Genomic DNA, 20540 nt, shown 5'->3' on the forward strand with positions numbered 1-20540 from the left:
ATTGACTTTTTCTTTTCTGAGTAGACTTAATCTTACACATGAGGGAGGGGTCATAATCATCAAATCAATGAAAACAACACAATTCATGTGTTAACCAAAAAAAACACAATTAATGCATTTTTTTCATTAATTCATATGAACACTAAGTAAATCATTCTATTGTTAACTTTCCATGCAATTTCTAAATTTCAAGACATGACAAAGATAGGTCATTTTCAACGTGGTACTAAACAGTCAAATTTGTTTGCATTTTAATTCGTCCAATCTTTATGATTATTTCTAAGTAGACTTAAACTTGCGCGAGGAATGGGTCGTCAATGAACTCTATTAATTTTCTTTAACCCTAGTTATGTCTCTTGTCATGGTCTAATTAAGACATCCGTACTTGTGAATATTAACAGGCAAAGCCAGTTTAAAGGTTCACATTAAGCTACCTAGACTACAATCAATGAACTAAATCACCTTAGGGCAAACCTGGACTTGGATTTAATTAATTAATCTAACAAGTCATCTTTTATAATTTAAGAGAATTAAGAACACGTGATTGAAAAGGCATCTTTCTTTGAATAATTCCCATTTGTGAGGGTTGGCCACACATTGTTAAGCCTCTCTATTCTCTACACGTCAAAATTATGTTTATAAATACAAGAGCTTCATTGGTAATGCTTTCAATACATGTGCAGTTGGGTCTACGTTGATGTACACACACACACACACACATATATATCTTCTTCATCATTTCAATTCATACTGCTAATATATTCTAAGCCATGGCTTGTGAAGAAGAAGAATTCGGCAGGCGGGATTATCTGGTGTTGAAACCAGCAGAAGCTAGTCTATTCGATCTTGTTCGTATCTTATATTCATCTGAATTAAACAAAAGACAGTTTGTTCAGTGCCGGGAGACAGAGAAGCTCGAGTACAGATGGATTCTGTTCATCTCCGTCCTTGCGCAGAAACTCCTCCTTTACTTGAAAACGCCCATGAAACTGATAGGCTACTTGCTCACTATGTGGCTCAACTTCGTGTCAATCAATGGTGGTTTCTTCTCACTCTTGCAAAAAATCCGAAAAGGTTTGGTTTTAATTTGCTTCCAGGGTTAATTAATTTTGTATAGAATTTTATTTTATTTTTTTTATACTTATTTTTTGATGATTAATATATTAAACATCTAGTTTTGTTTCAATATCTTTTGGTTTATTATATTATTAGCTTACATTTTCATAAACCTCTCATTGCATTTTGGTCACGAACTAATTAATTAATTCTGATCAATACTTCACTATTAGAATTGTTTATATCAAAACAAAATTTTGAATTTATATATTTTTTTAGTAAATATTTAATCACATGTTTACTTCGGCACTGTCATTTTATTAGATTTGTTCACTCACATTCTTATTCTATTTCAAAAACTAGTTGTTGATATTGTTGTTTTTCACTACATGCTTTGTTTTATGGCAATAATTTAATGTTACATTTTCTTTTAATGTTACATTTTCTGTTCTCATCTTCAAATAATTCAAAATAATAATAATAATTCTTTTACATAAAATGTGCATACACTTTTACTAGTGTGTGTGTGTGTATATATATGTGTATTGATCATGCAAATTGGTTATAATTTGTAGGAAACATTGTGCCGCCACCAAGCGAAAAATCAGCAACCTTCACATCTGTGGTGGGAAATATTGATCTAAGACTAGACCTAGATTCAAGTATCAGAAATGGAGACCCAAGATATGCTCCATCACTGTCTATGATGGCTGCTAAATTGGCCTATGAGAATGCAGCTTTTGTCGAAACTATTGTCAGAGATCACTGGAAGGTACGTAATTTATTATCAGCTAGCCCAAGTTATTAATTATTTAATTTTGTACTCAATATGCATAGAATGGTGATGATATATAATTAATAATGTGTCCTAAATTCTCTTTTTCAGATGGAATTCTTGGAGTTCTTCAACTTCTGGAATGGTGAGAAGCTACTGAGATACTTTTAAATTGAAGTAAATTGAGCTGTTATTGATAATAATGAATAGAATTGAATCTGTACTTAATTGATCACTACAAACTAATATATACAGAAAAAGTCAGAAGAATTCAAGTTTATTTAGACCTCGAACAAATTCAGAAATATTCAACCGTCTTTCTTTTGGGACCCTAAACGATGGAACTTTCACTGTTGTAACATTCAACATTCGTCCCAAAATGATGAAACTGTCCGGAAAAATTCAACAGTCTTCTTAGTTCCTATCTAATTATTAGTTCGTTTTTGATCGAAAATGAGTACGTCTCTGGTTAAAACTGTAACCCGCCCATTTGGCCTTCCAACAGTTTAAATGGTTTTCATAGTCACGCAACCAGTTCTACATTGAAATAAGTTAATATGAGACTGCTCTCACGAGAGATCATTCTCCCAGCTATAATTAATTGATTATATCTCATTGCTTAATTAATGATTTCTTGATCAGTTGGCTTTTCCGCATCACTAAGAGTCTATATCATCGAGCATAATTCTGATTAAAATAGAGCTATTAATTTAAAAAGAGAATGACAACTGGACATTCAAGTATAATCAATAACTGATTAAAAAGATATATATATAAAGTCTTGATCACAAATATTATATATAGACAATTTGATTTTTAAATCATGCCCAGACAGGTCCTAATCTGTAATATTATATATATATATATATATATAACTTCCAATTCATAAGTGATCTAGGGAAGGTTTTTTTACTCATCAACCATTGAAGTGTTTTTCTTCACACTAAAAAAAATATTCCTCTTCTATTTGTAGGAGTGTTTTATGGGAGGGAACAAAGTAATATTGAAACACAATATATATATATATATATAAGGGAGTTACACTCAGTGAAGGTTTTATATAAGTAAATCCGAATATGTGCAATCACTCCAACTCCAAATATGGTAAAATAGTTTTGTATATCTAAATTATTGATTCCATCACTGTTTCACAGATTTTCAGAAAAAATACACGACCCAAGCTATGATGTTCCAAGATACAAGTGCTAACCCTGACCTGATCATGGTGGCCTTTAGAGGAACCGATCCGTTCGACGCCGACGATTGGGTCACAGATGTGGACATCTCATGGTATGACATTGAGAACGTTGGTAGAATCCATGGTGGCTTTATGAAAGGCTTGGGTTTACAGAAGGGCAAAGGGTGGCCCAAGGAGATAAATCAATCCCCGGAAAAACAATTTGCTTACTACACAATAAGACAGAAGCTGAGAGAGCTATTACAAAAGAATGAGAATGCAAAGTTTGCAGTGACAGGACACAGCTTGGGAGGGGCACTAGCAATTCTGTTTGTGGCAGTGTTAGGGTTACATGAGGATGAGGATGCATGGTTGTTGGAGAGGTTGGAAGGGGTGTACACTTTTGGGCAGCCTAGGGTTGGAGACGAGAAGTTTGGGGAGTTTATGGAAGAAAAGTTGAGGGTGCATGATGTGAAATATATTAGGTTTGTTTATTGCAATGACATAGTGCCTAGATTGCCATATGATAATGGAATTATGTTGTTTAAGCACTTTGGGACCTGTCTCTACTACAACAGCTCCTACAAAGGCAAGGTCAGTCTCTCTCTCTCTCTCTCTCTCTCTCTCTCTCTCTCACACACACACACACACAGAGTACTCTTCACTTTTGGATTTGTCTATTCATGTGTTTTTGTGTATGCTTGTGGGTAAATGAAGTCGTAGATAAGACGTAGATTATTTTTACTAATTACTAATGCGTTTCAATTAATCTTAAATGATACACAACCTTTGGTTATTTTATTTTTTTTTTTTTTATAAAAAAAATATGAAAAGAAAAAGAAATGGAAGTAGGATTAATTTGGATTCATTTTACTTATTTATACTTTCTTACTTTTGTAATTAAAGAGTATGTATTCATTTATGATTGGATAGTATTAATCACGAAATGTGATAGTGATATGTCATAATAACATAGTGGATAACTATAATTGTCAAATTGGGTGATGACTTTAAAGATTAATATTCAAATAAAACCACCTAAAGTACTCCATAGTCTATATTATATTGTGTCATAATAACATAGTGGACAAATATAATTGTCAAAGTGGGAGCAATGTTTAATACTCATGATGAATCAATCTTAAGATATATACGTTTGCTTTACCAAAAAATGAGAGTATATGTGCTGTAAATGCAGAGTAATGCTCTGCATTTACATCATTCATCTTCTAATCTAAACTGTGTTTGGCTCAAGTCATTGACATTAATTTATGTTATGCAAAATTTGACAGTGACTAACAAAGTGAAACTATGATGAAATCCAGGTTGTGTCGGAGGAACCAAACAAGAACTACTTCTCACTCCTGTGGGTAATTCCCAAGATCTTAAACTCTGTTTGGGAGCTGATTAGGAGTTTCATAATCCCATACATCAAGGGTCCAGACTACAAGGAAGGCTGGTTTTTGAGATTTGTTAGGGTTATGGGGTTGGCAATTCCAGGATTACCGGCTCATGGACCTGAAGATTACGTTAATGCCACCAGATTAGACTCCCTACCTCCATTACTTCCTTACCAAGGTCTTAAACGTGAATGAGATCAAATTATGGTCTGTTTGTTTCTTCTACTGGCAATTTGGTTCCAGGGGTGATTTAGCTTGTAATTTGTATAAATTATTCATCAATAACATGTTTCTAATTACTTCTAGTTACAATATTTTTTTTGGCATATTTTCAAACACTTGGTTCATTGTTTTTAATCATTATTCAGATGGCATCAAATTCAAGTTATGTTGTTTTTTTAATTTAGAGTTTGTTAAAAAAAAAAAAAAAGAGAGGTAAAGAGTGATAGGTATAAATATTTGTAAATTGACGCTATGACCCTTCATTAATTTTCGTAGGTAATTCAACAAAGTGATGTCTTGTCATGGGTAGTTGTGTAGATCAACAGGCAATTTAGGTAAGCCACTTTAAAGATCTAACTTAAGCTACTTAAACTACGATTAATGGACTAAATCACAGGGGCAAACCTGGACTTGGATTTATTTAATTACTATAATAAGCCATCTTTTTTAATTTAATATTTGAACATACTAAGATAAAGAATGATGGACAAGGCATCTTTCTTTGAATAAATATTCCATTGTGAGGGTTGACCACATTGTAAAGCATATGCATTCTCCAGTAAATATTAAGTGTGCCTAACTTAAAACGAAAATAATATTCATGCCTTTTATTTCAACTTATTTTTTAAAGTAAAATAATTATCATCATTGATGATTTGTGGCCGGTTTTAGATCCCACTTCACGCTATCAACAACTATTTCATTTTGACAAATAAATTTAACTAGACTTTTTATAAAAGTTCACCATATTATGTTGCTTTGGGGAGTATTTCAAGAAAATAAACCGAGTCACTTCACAAGTTTTCATTGGTTGGACATAGCAATTCATACCCACCACACCCAATATGTTCTCCTCAATCTATTCTCTACACGTCAAAAAATATGCATACAAAATACAATAGCTCATTGCTATTTTTTACATATATGCAGTTGAGACACTGATATAGCAACCGATCATTCATAACTTCTTCCATCATTTCAATACTGCATTCTAAGCTATGGCTTGTGATGAAGAATTCTGCAAGGACTATCTGGTGTTGAAACCAGAAGAAGGTAGTCTTTTCGATCTTGTTCGTATATTACGTTCATCTGAATTAGACAAAAGAGAGTTTGTTGAATTCTCTGGTGTAGGGAAACTGATCAGAGGACTCGAGTATAGATGGATCGTGTCCGTCTCCTTCCTTGCGCAGAAACTCCTCCTTTACTTGAAAAAACCCTTGGCTCGGATAGGGTTCTTGCTCGAGATGTGGCTCAATCTCCTGTCAAGCAATGGTGGTGCTTTCTTCCCATTTTTGCTAAATACCCTAAAAGGTTAGGTTTATATATGTGTGTGTGTGTGTGTGTGTGTTTGTGCTTTAATTCCTTACAAGCTTAATTTTGCATAGTGATTTTATTTTCCTTTCCTCCATGGATAGTCTTCATGTCGTAACTGTTTCTTGGGCACACATTAATGTCATAGCTATATATAGTGCACATCCATGCTTGAAAATTATTTCATTTTATTTTTTATTTTACTTCTTGTTGTTGTTGTTGTTATGGGCTTCAAATTTTCTTGAAGCAACATGATGTCTCTCGTGGTTTGAATGCTTCTAGTCTTCTTGATTGTTACATGTCCACATTTAACGGTCAGTAGCACACCAGGTCATGAGCATAACATTAAGGTTCAATATATAGAATGATGAATGCTTCTAGTCTTGATTGTAGCATTACAACCAACTGCAAGGATGAATTTAGATCCTTTTCTGTGTATTGAAAGATCATTAAGAAGGAGAAGACTAAGTCTTTTATCATATTCTTATCTAATCCTATTATTAGTTCCTTAATTTCAACAGAATTCTCTCTCAAAGAATTCTTCTATGAGAGATTAGAGAGTTTAAAATATAATAAAAAAATAAAATAAAGAGAATAATTCTGATGACAGAAGTAAGAGGACGAGATAAGAATATGATAAGGACTCCTTAAATCTCCTCTTTTTTAAATATAGTTTTCTAATTAACTTGGAAAAAATATATTAACACAGTGATGGAGGTGTCCCACAACAAATCTTAATGAAAATTGAAATGGGTATAAATGAATATATATGTAACACTGTCCAATAACTTAAACAATTATTTTATTTTACTTTTTGTCTTTGGATAATTTAAAATTCTTTTTAAATTATTTTATGTGTATAAAATGTGCATGCAGATGTTTCGATAGTCTAGCAAATTAGTGGTTCCGATGGATTTTAGAGTGCCAGACTTCGTGTGTGTGTGTGTGTGTGTGTGTGTGTGTGTTGTATAATGATGATTCTCAAATCAAGGTAATGCTTAATTATGTTTGTTCACTCCATTACCTAATGCAGTAATTCAAATTGTTTAATTATAATATGTAGGAAACTTTGTGTGGCCAAACAGAACATCAGCAACTTTCACATCTGTGGTGGGAAATCTTGATCTAAGGGTGGAATTAGATAAAAATATGAGAAATGGGGACAGAAGATATGCTACATCACTGTCTATGATGGCTGCTAAATTGGCCTATGAGAATGCAGCTTTTGTCCAAACTATAGTCACAGAGCACTGGAATGTATGTACGTAATTAATTATCAGCTAGCCTAGCTAAGATACTAATAATTAATTTTGTACTCAATATGCATAGAATGATGATGATATATTATTAATAATGTGTCCTAAATTGTCTTTTTGTCAGATGGAATTCTTGGGGTTCTTCAGCTTCTGGAATGGTGAGATACTAACATACTTTTTAATTATGATATAAGTTGTTATTAATTTTTTTTATTTTTTATTTTTTGTTGAATAGGTTACTTAACTAATTATCATCTATTGAGTGTGCTAAAAAAAATTATATATTGAGTCAGTGTCTATAAATTGTCTTTTAAAAAATATGACCTAAGAAGGATATGATGAAAGGGAAATGAAAGTTGACCCCCACCTCTTAATTATACCTCTTAAAAAACGATGCAGGATACCCTCATAAATAAAAATACCATCAATCTAATTCAAGTTCTTAAATACTATTTTAGTTTTTAAAAATACTTTATTTAATTATATATTATTTTTACTAAAATAAATTCTTAACTCCATCACTTTGTATATTAACAGAGAATTTTAATCCGGAACCAATGTGTCACAGATTATCAGAATCAATCATCAACCCAAGCTATCATGTTCCACGATACAAGCACTAATTCTGACCTAATCATGGTGGCCTTTAGAGGAACCGAGCCATTCGACGCAGACAAGTGGTGCACAGATGTGGACATCTCATGGTATGAGCTCGAGAATGTTGGTAGAATCCATGGTGGCTTTATGAAAGCATTGGGCTTACAGAAGGGAAAAGGGTGGCCTAAGAAGATAGAACAAGGTTTGAACGAAAAATCATATGCTTACTATACAATTAGACAGAAGCTGAGAGACTTATTACAAAAGCATGAGAAGGCAAAGTTTGTAGTGACAGGACACAGCTTGGGAGGGGCACTAGCAATTCTGTTTGCGGCAGTGCTAGGGTTTCACGAGGAGGAAGGGTTGTTGAACAGGTTGGAAGGGGTGTACACTTTTGGGCAGCCTAGGGTTGGGAACAAGAAGTTTGGGGAATTTATGGAGGGAAAAATGAGGAAGTATGATGTGAGATATATTAGGTTTGTTTATTGTAATGACATAGTGCCTAGATTGCCATATGAGGGTAGAACTCTCTTGTTTAAGCACTTTGGGACCTGTCTCTACTACAACAGCTGCTACAAAGGCAAGGTGAGTGACTTCTCTCTCTCCACGTTTGGATTTGTCTAACTATGTGTTTTTATGTGTGCTTGTGGGTGAATTAACAAAGATGTACGTTAATAACATAGTGGACAAATATATATGATTGTCAAATTGGGGTGAAAATAATAAAATTAACGGCACCCGAGTTTCAACTATGTTGTGAACCCATGATTTGTGAGTAGACCTGTCAATGGATCGAATTTTGATCCGAATTTCGATCCAACCGATTATCCAGATATGGATTGAGAAAAAAAATCCCATAATGATCCGAATCCGATTTTCTGTTACCTTAATAAATCAGATATAAATTATAGGTAACTAAAATTATATATATATATATATATTTGTTATTACATTATAATATACTATATATGAATGTTATATATATGTGTGTGTGTGTAATATACTATATATGAATGTTATATATGTGTGTGTGTGTGTGTAATATACTATATATGAATGTTATGTGTGTGTGTGTGTATTAGTTATCTACTATTAAATTTATATATATTAATTATTTACTACTATATTAATGTGGTTACATAGTTATATTATTCAACATCCCACATATTAACTATTCTCTACTCTATTTAACCTTATAATTGTAAATGTCGGTGGGTATGATTTTAATCCGAATTTGAATGCTAAATAGGAGATGGATTGGAATATTCAATTCGATAACCCGTTAGCGATACGAATCCGATAATCCGTTAGCTTAACAAATTATATATGGATTTGATCGATCCAATTCGTTGACAAGTCTATTTATGAAACACGCGACTAGTCGAGTATCAATTACAATAGCACAGCTCTTTAACATATATTATTACTATTACTTCTTTGGGACTAAAAGATCAACTAGATACCAAACATACTCTCATGCTTTTGCTAATTTAACATAGTGCCTAGATTGCCATATGATGGTAGAACTCCCTTGTTTAAGCACTTTGGGACTTGTATCTACTACAACAGCTGCTACAAAGGCAAGGTGAGTTCTTCTCTCTCCCCCTCCACTTCTGGATTTTGTCTAACTATGTGTTTTTGTGTGTGCTGTGGCTGAATGAATGAAGATGTTAATAACATAGTGGACAAATATGATTGTCAAATTGGGGTGAAAATAATAAAATTGACAACCGATGTTGGGTGGCTCACACAATAATGGAATTTACAACAAATAGTATGGTGTGAATCTATGCTTTGTAAGACACGCGACTAGTCATATCGGTCTATTTAACATATACTACTACTATATACTTCTTTGGGAGTAAAAGATCAACTAGATAAAATCTAGATTGGTTCAAAATGACCTGAATAGGACCAATACTCTGCATTTACATCATTAATCAGCCTAAATTTTTAATTTTTCACCGATCTAAACTGTTTTTTGGCTCCATGATTGATCAAATCATTGACAATTTTAGTTATACAATTTCACCAGTGACTAACTCAATGATAATCCAGGTTGTTTGGGAGGAACCAAATAAGAACTACTTCTCAGTGCTGTGGGCAATACCCAAGATCTTAAACGCTGTTTGGGAGCTGATTAGGAGTTTCATTATCCCATACATCAAGGGTTCAGACTACAAGGAAGGCTGGTTTTTGAGATTTGTTAGGGTGTTTGGGTTGGCAGTTCCAGGATTATCGGCTCATGGGCCTGAAGATTATGTTAATGTCACTAGATTGGGCTCCTTACATTCATTACTTTCTAGCCAAGGCCTAATTCAGCAACAAGGTCTTAAACATGAATAAGTTCAAATGATCTGTGTGTGTGTGTTTTTAATGGTAAAGCAAACTCACACACATATGATTCTACTGTGCCTCAAACTCCTTACCTTTCCTTTGGAGCCAAGTTTATAGTTATTGCCCATTTGGTTCTACTAATGGTTTACCTCTTATCGGATAATTATCCATCAATAACATGTTTCTAATTACTTCTACTTACAATCTTTATTGTACCTTTTCAACAATTGGTTCATTGTTTTCAATCACCACTCAAATGGCATCAAATTCAAGTTATGTTGTTTTTAATTTAGAGTGGTGCGGATTTTTTTTTTTTTTTTTTTTTGAAGGAAAAAGATCAACTCATATATATATAGAATGAAAGTCAGCCCACAAAGTTAGCCCAATGCTAACCAAGATACAGCTCAAACATATAAGCAGGCCCACTAGCCCAAAGATACAATTCAGCATAGAGAACAAGACCGTTACTGGTCAACCAATTCCGGTAAACATGGAGAATTCTCCAACAACTGCAAACTCAAGTGCAGAATTAAATGTGAACATCCGGTGGTCGGAGATGTAATTCAGCTATAAACCATTCTGCTGATGGCGTTTGAGATTGAAGGTACCAACGGTTTGGATCTAATTGCTTCCAAAGTTTGGTGGAGAACCAAATTGCGTCCATTCCAAGTGTGATATACCAAAAAAAGGCGGATTGCAAGCACAACTTAACATTACCTTTCAATACTTAATTTTTATTATTTGCTCCAAATTTGGATGGAAGAAGGATAGGTATAAAATATTATCTTTCATTATTATTTGTAAATTATATAATGGAGGTATAGTGGTAAAATAATAATTATAATAAAAGAAAAGAAAAATAAAAATAAAAAAGTATAAAACTCTTCCTTTCCTTCCTTCCCCTTTCCACAAGATTAAATAATAAACACTTAAATCCACTTATCTCTACTGAGATTTGTCAATATCAAATATGGAATCCCTCTGTGTTTTTTAGTTCCACTTATATCACCTAAGGTTCTACTTTATGTAAAAAAATTCCCTTTGTCGTTAGGCACCTAATAGAGAAAAATAAAATTTACTAATGTCAACAACAAAAATGAATAAAAGGTCAATTTTGCTCGACAAATATTTTATGAACAAAACCGTAAAATGACACACTAATGTTATTAAGTTGGACAACCAATACTAATACAAGTAAATCGAATTATGAAACAAAGAAGATCTAAGTGAATATTGCCAGACCTCAATAAAAGTAAGTATAATTTACCTAACAATAAAAAGGTAGTATATCCATCTATTTCTTTTCTCTCAACCAAACAAAAGAGAGAGAGAGAGAGAGAGAGTCTCCAGAAAAACAATATACCGTGAGAATGCTTAACATTTTTTTATTGTATTTTTCTCACACCGGTGGCACATGAAGGCAAGAGTATGTGACACTTATTTTTATTTTTTATCTACAACTTGATGAAAGAAAATACAAACTAATATAATATAATCTAATATTTTTATTTTTATTTTTTTTACCCCACCCTAATATTTAGGACCCATGTTTTGCCCTTCTACTTCATATTGAAAATCATTGTTTATTTAGTAATTTTTCGTTTTTCGACACTATTGTGTCAACAACTACACAGAGAAGCCCTTAGAACGCAGAGAAAAGAAAAGCAGAACTGAACATCAGCTGTGAGCAGAGGCAAAGAGTGAAGGGGGCTATCTTCCGGAAAAAAAAAAAAAAAAAAGAGTGAAGGGGGCTAGAATTACACATGGAGGTGACAATGGAAGAACCAGAAGAAGGTGCAATATTACCATCGCCCAAGATAGAGAAGTCGGCGTACGATAAGATGCAACAGAGCAGGACCTCTGTGGAGGACATCGTCTCCAAGATGCTCTCTTTAAAGAAAGAAGCCAAACCCAAATCGGAACTCGCAGAAGTCGTCACTCGGATGTTCCTCAATTTCGTCACTCTTCGCCAGGTCCCCTCACTCACAAAGCCCTAGGGCTATATATATATATATATATATGCATATGTATGTATTTGAACAATTTTAGGGTGACAAATTTAGGGCTTTTTTTGTTGAAATTCATTGCGTGTAGTGAATTTACTTAATGAATGAAAATATTGGATTATAATCATGATAGTGATGAAAATGTTAAAATGGTTGAAGGAAAAGCTTGGAATTTTTAAATTGAAGTGGTAAATAAACTCTATGGAGGGAAGAGGGATCGAAGTTCTATGGAAAGAAAATTAATCATGTGAATTGTGGGCTATGGAAATTTCTACATATAGTTACACTACTCACACCCATTTGCAATACATACGCCTGGACATGAATATATTTCTTGGGGTATTGGTATATGTGAATTCATATATATGATTGCACGCATATAAGCATGCAACTATATGGGGGAGAAATTTAGTTGGTCATGATTTGTAGGACACAGATTCTTTTTGTTAACAAAGATCAGACATTGAAGAGATGGATTTCTGGGGCAGCGATAACCCGTTGCTTTAAATTTAGTTTTTGGTTGGAACATTGTTGCCTAGGCTAGATTCCTACTTGTTTATCCATTCAGGTCGACTTGGCTGCTGAAATCGTAGTGGTCTACCTCACAATTTTCTTTAGTCTTGTTCTTTTGTTCTTTATTTGATGTAAATCCATCTTTTATTATTTTTGGTGGGTAGATTTTCACCTCATTTTTAGTTCTCTCAATTTTATAATTTTCTGTTCCTTGCAATAAAGTAAGATTTCCTTGCAGAAAGAAAAGAAAGTAAGGTTCAAAAAAATATGTTCATGGTAATAAAGAAAACATACAACATACAACATGTGATTACAGAAGCAAGGACAAGCCACAGGGCATTCCTAATGAGAAAGTAGTGGTGTTTTTATAAAGAATTAACTTCTGATTGGCCTTTTTAGTAAGGATATCATTATCATGGTTTAATTGTGAAAGTAGTTTTTCAACTACATAATTGGGATTTCTTTTTTCTTTTTTTTTTGAAAGGTATAATCGGGATTTCTTGTGTAAGCATGCTTATTGGATATTTATCTAACCATCCTTTGTATAAGTTTTTTCCCCTGCATTTCTGTTTGTAATCGGGTTTGACACATTTGTTTTAAAGCAATCCGACATACACTTGTTGGAAAGAAAAAAAAAAAAAAAAAAAGGGTCGTTAATAATGCTAGTTTCACCTTTGTGGAGTTGTCGGGCTTGGGAGGGGCAGACTACATACAAAGTTAACCTTTTGGCATTACTTTGCATAGCGTTGCTACTCTTAGACTCAGAACATCCATTTTCAGTCCTTGTAGACCGGGCTTTTGCCATTTTATCAAAGCTGCTGATTCTTGCAAAAGAATATTGCAAAAAAAGTGAATGCAGATGAGTTGGGTTAATTAATTCCTTTTTTGTTGTATTTCTTACAAATTGGATCATCTAAAAGATGCATTTTTAAAAAAAATAATTAAATCACATCCACCTATGCTTCAGATTTATTTGTCCATACTTCTTGTTGGCCCCAGTTATTTTTCCACTAGTCTCACCCTCTCTCTCCATAGACTGTTGTTTCTCATCTTCTTCCAAGATGGTCAGATTTTAGATAAATGCTTTGAATTGGAACTCCTGATGTCTCTTAACTTTTACCTTTTACCTTTTACCTTTTTCTTTTTCCATCTAGTATCACATTTATTTTTTGTGCTAAAATTTATGACCCGGGTGAATCTTAAGTCCAACATCTAGTTCTAGCTTACAAGCTCAGGTGGCTTAAAATGTTGTCTTACAGGCAAATCGTTCCATCTTGCTTGAAGAAGATCATGTAAAGGCAGAAACTGAAAATGCAAAAGCACCCGTAGATTTCACAACCTTGCAGCTCCACAACTTGATGTATGAGAAAAATCACTATGTGAAAGCAATAAAGGCATGCAAAGACTTCAAGTCAAAATATCCAGATATTGAACTTGTGCCTGAGGAAGAATTCTTTAGAGATGCACCAGAGGAGATAAAGAACTGTGTAATATCAAATGATGGGGCACACAATTTGATGCTCAAGAGGCTTAATTTTGAGCTGTTCCAGGTAATAAAAACCATATGTTAAAAAAAGCCTTGAATATTTTGGAAATTTTTTCTTCTTGATGATTTAATAATCTAGTTGATGGTTAAACTATAGCTAGTCGGCCACAATTTTCAGGAAAATCATTGGTTTATCAAAAGAAATTGTGATATCAAGGGTTTTTGTTTTCCTTTTTATGTACTTAAATACATTGTAATAGAAAATGTGCACATGAAGTAAGATCACTACTCATGGTGCCATATTCCATCAGTCAGAGGTTGTTGACTTGATATCTTTTATGCTATTATTGTTTGTCATTCTCTCTGTTGCCATTTTCGTCAACTTTCAAATGGAAGATGTGAGAACATGTAGGATTTATGAATAATAAGTTATAGTAAGATTCCTTACAGTATCAGGTTTGGTCTTTGAAGAGGAGCCAATGAATCAAAATATCATAAGATTCAAATGATGAAATATAAGATTTTTAAAATTATGAGGATGCAGAAAAAGCACTCAATGACACTTCTGTCACATTAAAAAGGTATAGACTATAGTAGATCCATTTTTTGTGTGACTGATCATCATCTTGTGTTCACAGATTTTACATGTGATATCATTGTTCTTTCAGATACTAATAATTTGAATAAACATTTTGGCATTTTGCTTAGTGTCAGTTTATAATATATATATATATATATATATATATATATATATATATAATACACATCAATTGCCAGTTTAAGTTTCACCGTGCCTTCCACTATATGTTTTCATTCAGATTGTGAGCTTGAATATCATTCTCACAATTGATCATTTGGTTTGCAAAATTTGATTGTCCGAAATAGGTACTCCCCTCTGACTCAATTTAATTGTCCCCCTTTTGGGGATTTCCTCAAAAGGACATGCATTTAATCATTGTTTCCTTTTGAAATTTCCAAGTTACCCTTTTGAAGTTTAAATATAAATATTGCCAAGTTGAAATATTTTTCAAAACTTGTATATTTGTGGAAAGATGCAATCATCATGAGATTATTAAATTGGGATGTAGGGAGCATTTTTGTATAATACCAATGCAATAATAGTTAACCATCTGTTCTTATATTGCCTCCTTAACAAATTAGTTTTGAGGAAGATTTCTTTTATGGTTTGGCATGCTTGATGCCACTTTAGGTCTGGGATTTTTTTATTAAGTGGAGAATGGAGGGTTTTTCTAGGAGGAAGTTGATGTCATTTCTTTCTATTGTTGGGTAGTTTGGAATGACTTCTAGGGATGTGATCATATGATGCAGTGGTCCTGGTCCATGTGGTGGAAGAAATTATCCTAAAGGAGGTATTATTCTGGGCTCACTGCTATGGTGGAAAGATAGATCCAAAAGGATGCTCTGTGTGTGCTTGTGAACGTGTTTGTTTTATTTTATTTTGTTTGATTTTCATGTGAAAACAACAGAGTCCCATTACAGGAGAAGCATGGATAAGAAATGAGAAGCCTTTATGAAAGTGGAAGTGTCCATCTAGCAATCATGATATCCTCACTTCTCATTTCTATTTCTTTAAAATATTGCCCACACAGATGAATGCACGGACTTATCCACAGCAAACACAACAAGCTAGATGTTCTGAATTTACTCAGATTTCTTACGATTTTGGAACTTGGAGCATCATATTTGTTCTATGTGGATGTTACCAAATATATGTGTATGATGCAATTTTTTATTTTTTTCCCTTGTTGGTACTCACACACCCCTCCTCCAAGGAATTTTTTGCACCTAGCAGGAATCGATCCTAAGACCTCATACTTCATGAGGCACCTGGGCCCAAGTCTTTTCCAACTAGGCCAACCCCTTGGGGTTGTGTATGATGCAATTCATATGCTTATCTTATAATGTGGCTTGGGTTTCTTCTCCTCCTCTTTAATGAGTGGTATCTGTCACAATAAAGCTATATTGTTTTTTTATTATTATTGTTAGTATCATTTTATATACGCCTAAAAGTACTTTACTGTATCAGCGCAAGGAATTGTGCAAACTTCGTGAGAAGCTGGATCTGCAAAAGAAAAGCCTTTTGGAGACCATTGCTAACAGGAAGAAGTTCTTGTCAAGTCTGCCTTCACACCTCAAATCTCTTAAGAAAGCATCATTGCCGGTGCAGCACCAACTAGGGGTTCTGCATACAAAGAAACTAAAGCAGCAGCACTCTGCTGAGCTGCTTCCACCTCCTCTCTATGTGATTTACTCACAGTTCTTGGCCCAAAAGGAAGCATTTGGAGAACATATTGATCTGGAGATTGTGGGAAGTGTGAAGGATGCTCAATCCTTTGCCCGCCAGCAAGCAAATAAGGACACTGGTAATTGAGTGTAACCTATGCTTTGTATCTTATTCTTGCAACTATCAATCTCTGAATGTTTGACAGCTTGAGGGCCTTGGTTGATTGCATAATTTGGTCTTGCAAGCTTGTTTTCTTGAAATTATGCATGGAGGTATACCTGTACTGATGTGTTACGTTCTTGGTATCTTTAACTCGTATTGATAGTAATATGCATCTTCTTAACTTTATACGATTATTAATAACTTAAAATGATTTTGTTTTTATGGGTCTTTCATTACTTACTGGACAGTCAGTCGAGCATAGCAAGCAATAGGTTTGGTTTGAGACTCTTGATTGGGCCATATACTGGTTATTGAACCATCAACTTGGAGCCAAACTCCATTCCAGAGACATCAACACAGTTATGTAACAGCATGATAAAAGAAAAAATATTTTTCAGAATCAGAAAATTTATAACATTTAGAAGAATGATTTGGTTTGTTGAGTTGGTCATCCTCTAGAGCCTGAACTGAATCCAATCCATTTTATTGTGACCGGGTGGCAGGTCCAATTTTTATTTTGCCATCTTGGGAATTTGGTACTTTAAATTGTATTTGTTTGAGTTGGCTGCTCAAGTGTATAATATAGTTTCATGTCCGTCCAATGGTCCCTTATTTGGACAGTGACCGTAGTCATGAGAAGAAATCTAACAGGAAAGAAAGGGAAATAATAATGTGCTTTAATGGACCAGGCATTTCTAGCAATCTAGAGAGTACCAAGTTGGAGGATGATGCACCTGATGACGAAGATGATGGCCAGAGAAGGAGGAAGCGGCCGAAGAAGGTTACAGGAAAGGAGAATCTTGACCAGGCTAGAATATACCAAACTCATCCACTTAAAATCATTCTCCACGTATCTGATGACGAGGCTTCTGAGCCTAAGTCTGCAAAACTGATCACACTGAAGTTTGAATACTTGTTGAAGTTGAATGTTGTATGCGTTGGGATTGAAGGATCACATGAAGGACCTGAGAATAACATCCTGTGCAACTTATTTCCTGATGACACTGGCCTTGAGCTTCCTCACCAGGTATGGATGCTTATTTACATTTTTTAGGTGATCTTCATGCATGAATAATAAACCTGTCTTCTTTTTTTTTTTTTGGTTTAATTTGCCAGTTTACATATACTATTATAATGTTTCCTGAATGATGTGCAGCCAGCAAAGCTCTGCATTGGCGATGCGCTCATATTTGATGAAAAAAGAACTTCACGACCATATAAGTGGGCACAGCATTTGGCAGGAATCGACTTTCTGCCAGAGGTGTCTCCATTACTTACAGGCTGCGAAACTACTGACAATGAAACAGGTAAACATGCTGGGGTTATCTCTGGTCTGTCACTATATCGCCAGCAGAATCGGGTACAGACAGTTGTGCAAAGGATTCGTTCTCGGAAAAAGGCCCAGAAGGCACTTGCGTGAGTCACTGCTCTATATGTTTGGAGTCATGGATCTTTAAGAATAGAAAGCCCATATGGGGAAAATCCCACAATGTAGTCAAACAGAGTATTGGTTTCTACGGTTTTGTTTCAATTGGCTGGAACCTCTAATGAAATTTATATATAGATGGATCATGCTGCGCTTACTTTTGGAATTTTAATGTGCTCTGCTTTATGTGACATTTATGTGCGCCTGTTTGTGTTCTTTTTGTTCATGAAACTCATCTTTTAGCTGGGCTCTCCTAGTTTTTGTTTATCTGTGTGGTAACGCATGGTTCATGTTGAGAACTTGGAACTCTTTGGTTGGTTTACAGGGAACAGCTTGATTTGCTGATGGACCTTAAATGGCCTGCTCTGACTTGTAAAAAGGTTCCATGGGCCTTACATAACCCTCTATGCAGTTTGCATAAATGGTCACCTATAGGGCTCTCACCTAATCAGGCTTCATCATTGCCAGTTGTTGAAATGGAACAAGTACAGGAACCTTCAGACATTAATGTGGATGTAATATCTGGTACTTCAAAGGAAGACGTTGAGAATGCAAGGGAAGATGGGGAACTTCCATCTTTAATTTCGGTTGCAGCTGTTGGAAACAGTGTTAAACTCAGTTCCTCGAAGGGACCTGATCTTGACCATTCAAGACGTCTGGCTTTAATACCAAAGAGTATGGCATCTCCTAAGACTCCTATCAACAAGGCTAAATCACTAAGCTTTAGGAAACCTGAAGAGGATTCAGATCCCATGCTGGATTTTGAAAGTGATATGGAAGAGCAAGCACAAATTGAACCAGGGACGGAAAATGGAGTTAGATTTGGGTGCTCAGAGATGGTTGAAAAGTCATGGGCCGATTATGGCATTCAGGAATATTGTCTTGTTTTAGCCAGGACGGGGGATAATAACAGGAGGTCAAAGAAGTTAGAAGCCAAGGTAGATGAATTTGTAAATTTTTGGTATTGCTTTCATTTGTATTTTCTACTCTATTGTATGTGTGATTGTTGACCTTTTGGTGCTTTGCTTGAACATCTACTACGGCAGATTAAGATCAGCATGGAGTACCCTCTCAGGCCTCCTCATTTTGAAATAAATCTTTACACTCAGGCCGGAGAAAATCATTCTGACTCTGATGATTCCGAGTGGTTCAATGAACTTCGTGCCATGGAAGCAGAGGTAAGCAATTGAACACTTTGTGTTTTACATTTACGTATATATTTGTTGGCAGCAAAACCAGTAAATCAAGGTTTTACTTTAAATTTGTCCGAGTTTCATCAGGATGGGCCTGCATAAAATTCGCATCATAATATATATCCCACTTTACACAATGAATTTCTAATCACCTTATTTCCATTTATTATCTGGAAAAGAACAAATGGTGCTTGAACTCCTTACCCATCTTCCTCTCCACAGCATTTTGTGAGGAGAAACAAGTTACATGTGGCTGTCTAATAACTTCTCCTTGTTTGCAATTTTCAAGAACCATCTTTCTATTTTATTTTTCTCTTGAATTTGTGCTCTGAATTGACATGCGCACCTGTGTGTTGTAGGTCAATATTCATATATTAAGGATGATTCCTCGGGATGAAGAGAACTTTATCCTGGGTCACCAAGTGTGTTATCTTGCAATGCTGTTTGACTTTTACCTGGATGGAGTCAACCCGTCTTCTGAAAAGAGAAAGAACACTTCTGTCATTGACGTTGGTTTGTGCAAACCTGTTAGTGGTAGGATTATTGCCAGATCTTTCAGAGGAAGGGATCGAAGGAAGATGATCTCCTGGAAGGACTTTGGTTGCTCTCCAGGTTATCCTTATTAGAGTTATATCCACCGCTGCTACCTTCTCTGGCAAGTTAGTAGTCATTACTGATCGTTCTCTTGTCAATGTGACAATAACATTAGGTTGCTCCAAACTCGAGATAACCTCATTAGACATTGGGTAAGAACGATTGTCGATTTAAAATTTACAATTTATGTAGGTCGTGTTCATCGATATACATGCTTGAAGTATCTGCTCCAGATGCAGTCACATTTATCTACATGCTTTGAAATGAGTCAGTTTTTTTAAGAATGGAAAACTGAACCTTATCTGAGTGAAGTACTGTAATTGTGTAATACTCTCTTTTCTATGCTACTCCATGTTTGTGTCAATGCAATTGTTGCAATTAATAATCAGGACATGACTGCGGAGTAGTCTTAAGAAATGGTTCATCACGCCATTGCAGTGATTGTCAAACAAGAAGGTAAGACAAATTATGGCTCTATTGGTAAATTGTTGTCGTTACTGTGTTACTAACACTTAGGCTATGGACTAAATGTGTTACCAACACTTAGGCTATGGCTATGGACTAATCCGAACAGAGTCGACTTTTCATGGACTTGTGCATGGCCTGAAACAATGAATTCTTAAATAGTGCAGGTACAATAATATAGACAGTTACTCTAAACAATCCTGTTACCATCGCCATGTTGATGTCGTTATGCAACTCCTTACCACAACTGCCTTCGTTTGCTAGTTATCTTCAATTTTGTAAAACCGTTGGGGTAAATCGATCCGGTTCAATTATTAAA

The 20540-nt window shown here is 34.7% G+C and overlaps 3 protein-coding genes across 3 annotated transcripts; all 3 read left to right on the forward strand.

Moving 5' to 3' along the window:
* Positions 1-640: 640 nt before the first annotated feature.
* Positions 641-4631, forward strand: LOC132279917 (triacylglycerol lipase OBL1-like). The gene is made up of 5 exons (XM_059781986.1): positions 641-1074; positions 1632-1828; positions 1943-1976; positions 2986-3602; positions 4334-4631. The coding sequence occupies exons 1-5, from the start codon at positions 771-773 to the stop codon at positions 4601-4603; spliced, it is 1422 nt and encodes a 473-aa protein (XP_059637969.1). The 5' UTR covers positions 641-770; the 3' UTR covers positions 4604-4631.
* Positions 4632-5628: 997 nt separating this feature from the next.
* On the forward strand, positions 5629-10273 carry LOC132277733 (triacylglycerol lipase OBL1-like). Its single transcript, XM_059779575.1, has 5 exons — positions 5629-5941; positions 7005-7198; positions 7322-7355; positions 7766-8379; positions 9853-10273. Exons 1-5 carry the CDS (start codon positions 5629-5631, stop codon positions 10138-10140), a joined length of 1443 nt encoding a protein of 480 aa, XP_059635558.1. The 3' UTR covers positions 10141-10273.
* A 1426-nt stretch (positions 10274-11699) lies between these two features.
* On the forward strand, positions 11700-20084 carry LOC132279985 (THO complex subunit 5A). The gene is made up of 8 exons (XM_059782073.1): positions 11700-12104; positions 13910-14200; positions 16184-16520; positions 17233-17570; positions 17700-17959; positions 18295-18907; positions 19016-19147; positions 19522-20084. Exons 1-8 carry the CDS (start codon positions 11895-11897, stop codon positions 19786-19788), a joined length of 2448 nt encoding a protein of 815 aa, XP_059638056.1. The 5' UTR covers positions 11700-11894; the 3' UTR covers positions 19789-20084.
* Positions 20085-20540: the final 456 nt, after the last annotated feature.

This window comes from Cornus florida, unplaced genomic scaffold (genome assembly GCF_030987335.1).
Source record: "Cornus florida cultivar Cherokee Brave unplaced genomic scaffold, ASM3098733v1 CherokeeBrave_3.0.0_Hap2_Chr10, whole genome shotgun sequence".
Lineage (NCBI taxonomy): Eukaryota > Viridiplantae > Streptophyta > Magnoliopsida > Cornales > Cornaceae > Cornus > Cornus florida.

What these genes read in the sequence shown, in the direction of transcription:
- LOC132277733 (XM_059779575.1), top strand. Translation starts at nt 5,629, where the DNA reads ATGGCTTGTGATGAAGAATTCTGCAAGGACTATCTGGTGTTGAAACCA. An exon ending in TTTGCTAAATACCCTAAAAG is followed by an intron (nt 5,942 to 7,004) that starts GTTAGGTTTATA and finishes TATAATATGTAG; the next exon opens with GAAACTTTGTGTGGCCAAAC. An exon ending in ACAGCTGCTACAAAGGCAAG is followed by an intron (nt 8,380 to 9,852) that starts GTGAGTGACTTC and finishes ATGATAATCCAG; the next exon opens with GTTGTTTGGGAGGAACCAAA.
- LOC132279917 (XM_059781986.1), top strand. Translation starts at nt 771, where the DNA reads ATGGCTTGTGAAGAAGAAGAATTCGGCAGGCGGGATTATCTGGTGTTG. An exon ending in CTTGCAAAAAATCCGAAAAG is followed by an intron (nt 1,075 to 1,631) that starts GTTTGGTTTTAA and finishes TATAATTTGTAG; the next exon opens with GAAACATTGTGCCGCCACCA. An exon ending in GTTCTTCAACTTCTGGAATG is followed by an intron (nt 1,977 to 2,985) that starts GTGAGAAGCTAC and finishes ACTGTTTCACAG; the next exon opens with ATTTTCAGAAAAAATACACG.
- LOC132279985 (XM_059782073.1), top strand. Translation starts at nt 11,895, where the DNA reads ATGGAGGTGACAATGGAAGAACCAGAAGAAGGTGCAATATTACCATCG. An exon ending in GCAAGCAAATAAGGACACTG is followed by an intron (nt 16,521 to 17,232) that starts GTAATTGAGTGT and finishes TTAATGGACCAG; the next exon opens with GCATTTCTAGCAATCTAGAG. An exon ending in AAGGCCCAGAAGGCACTTGC is followed by an intron (nt 17,960 to 18,294) that starts GTGAGTCACTGC and finishes GTTGGTTTACAG; the next exon opens with GGAACAGCTTGATTTGCTGA.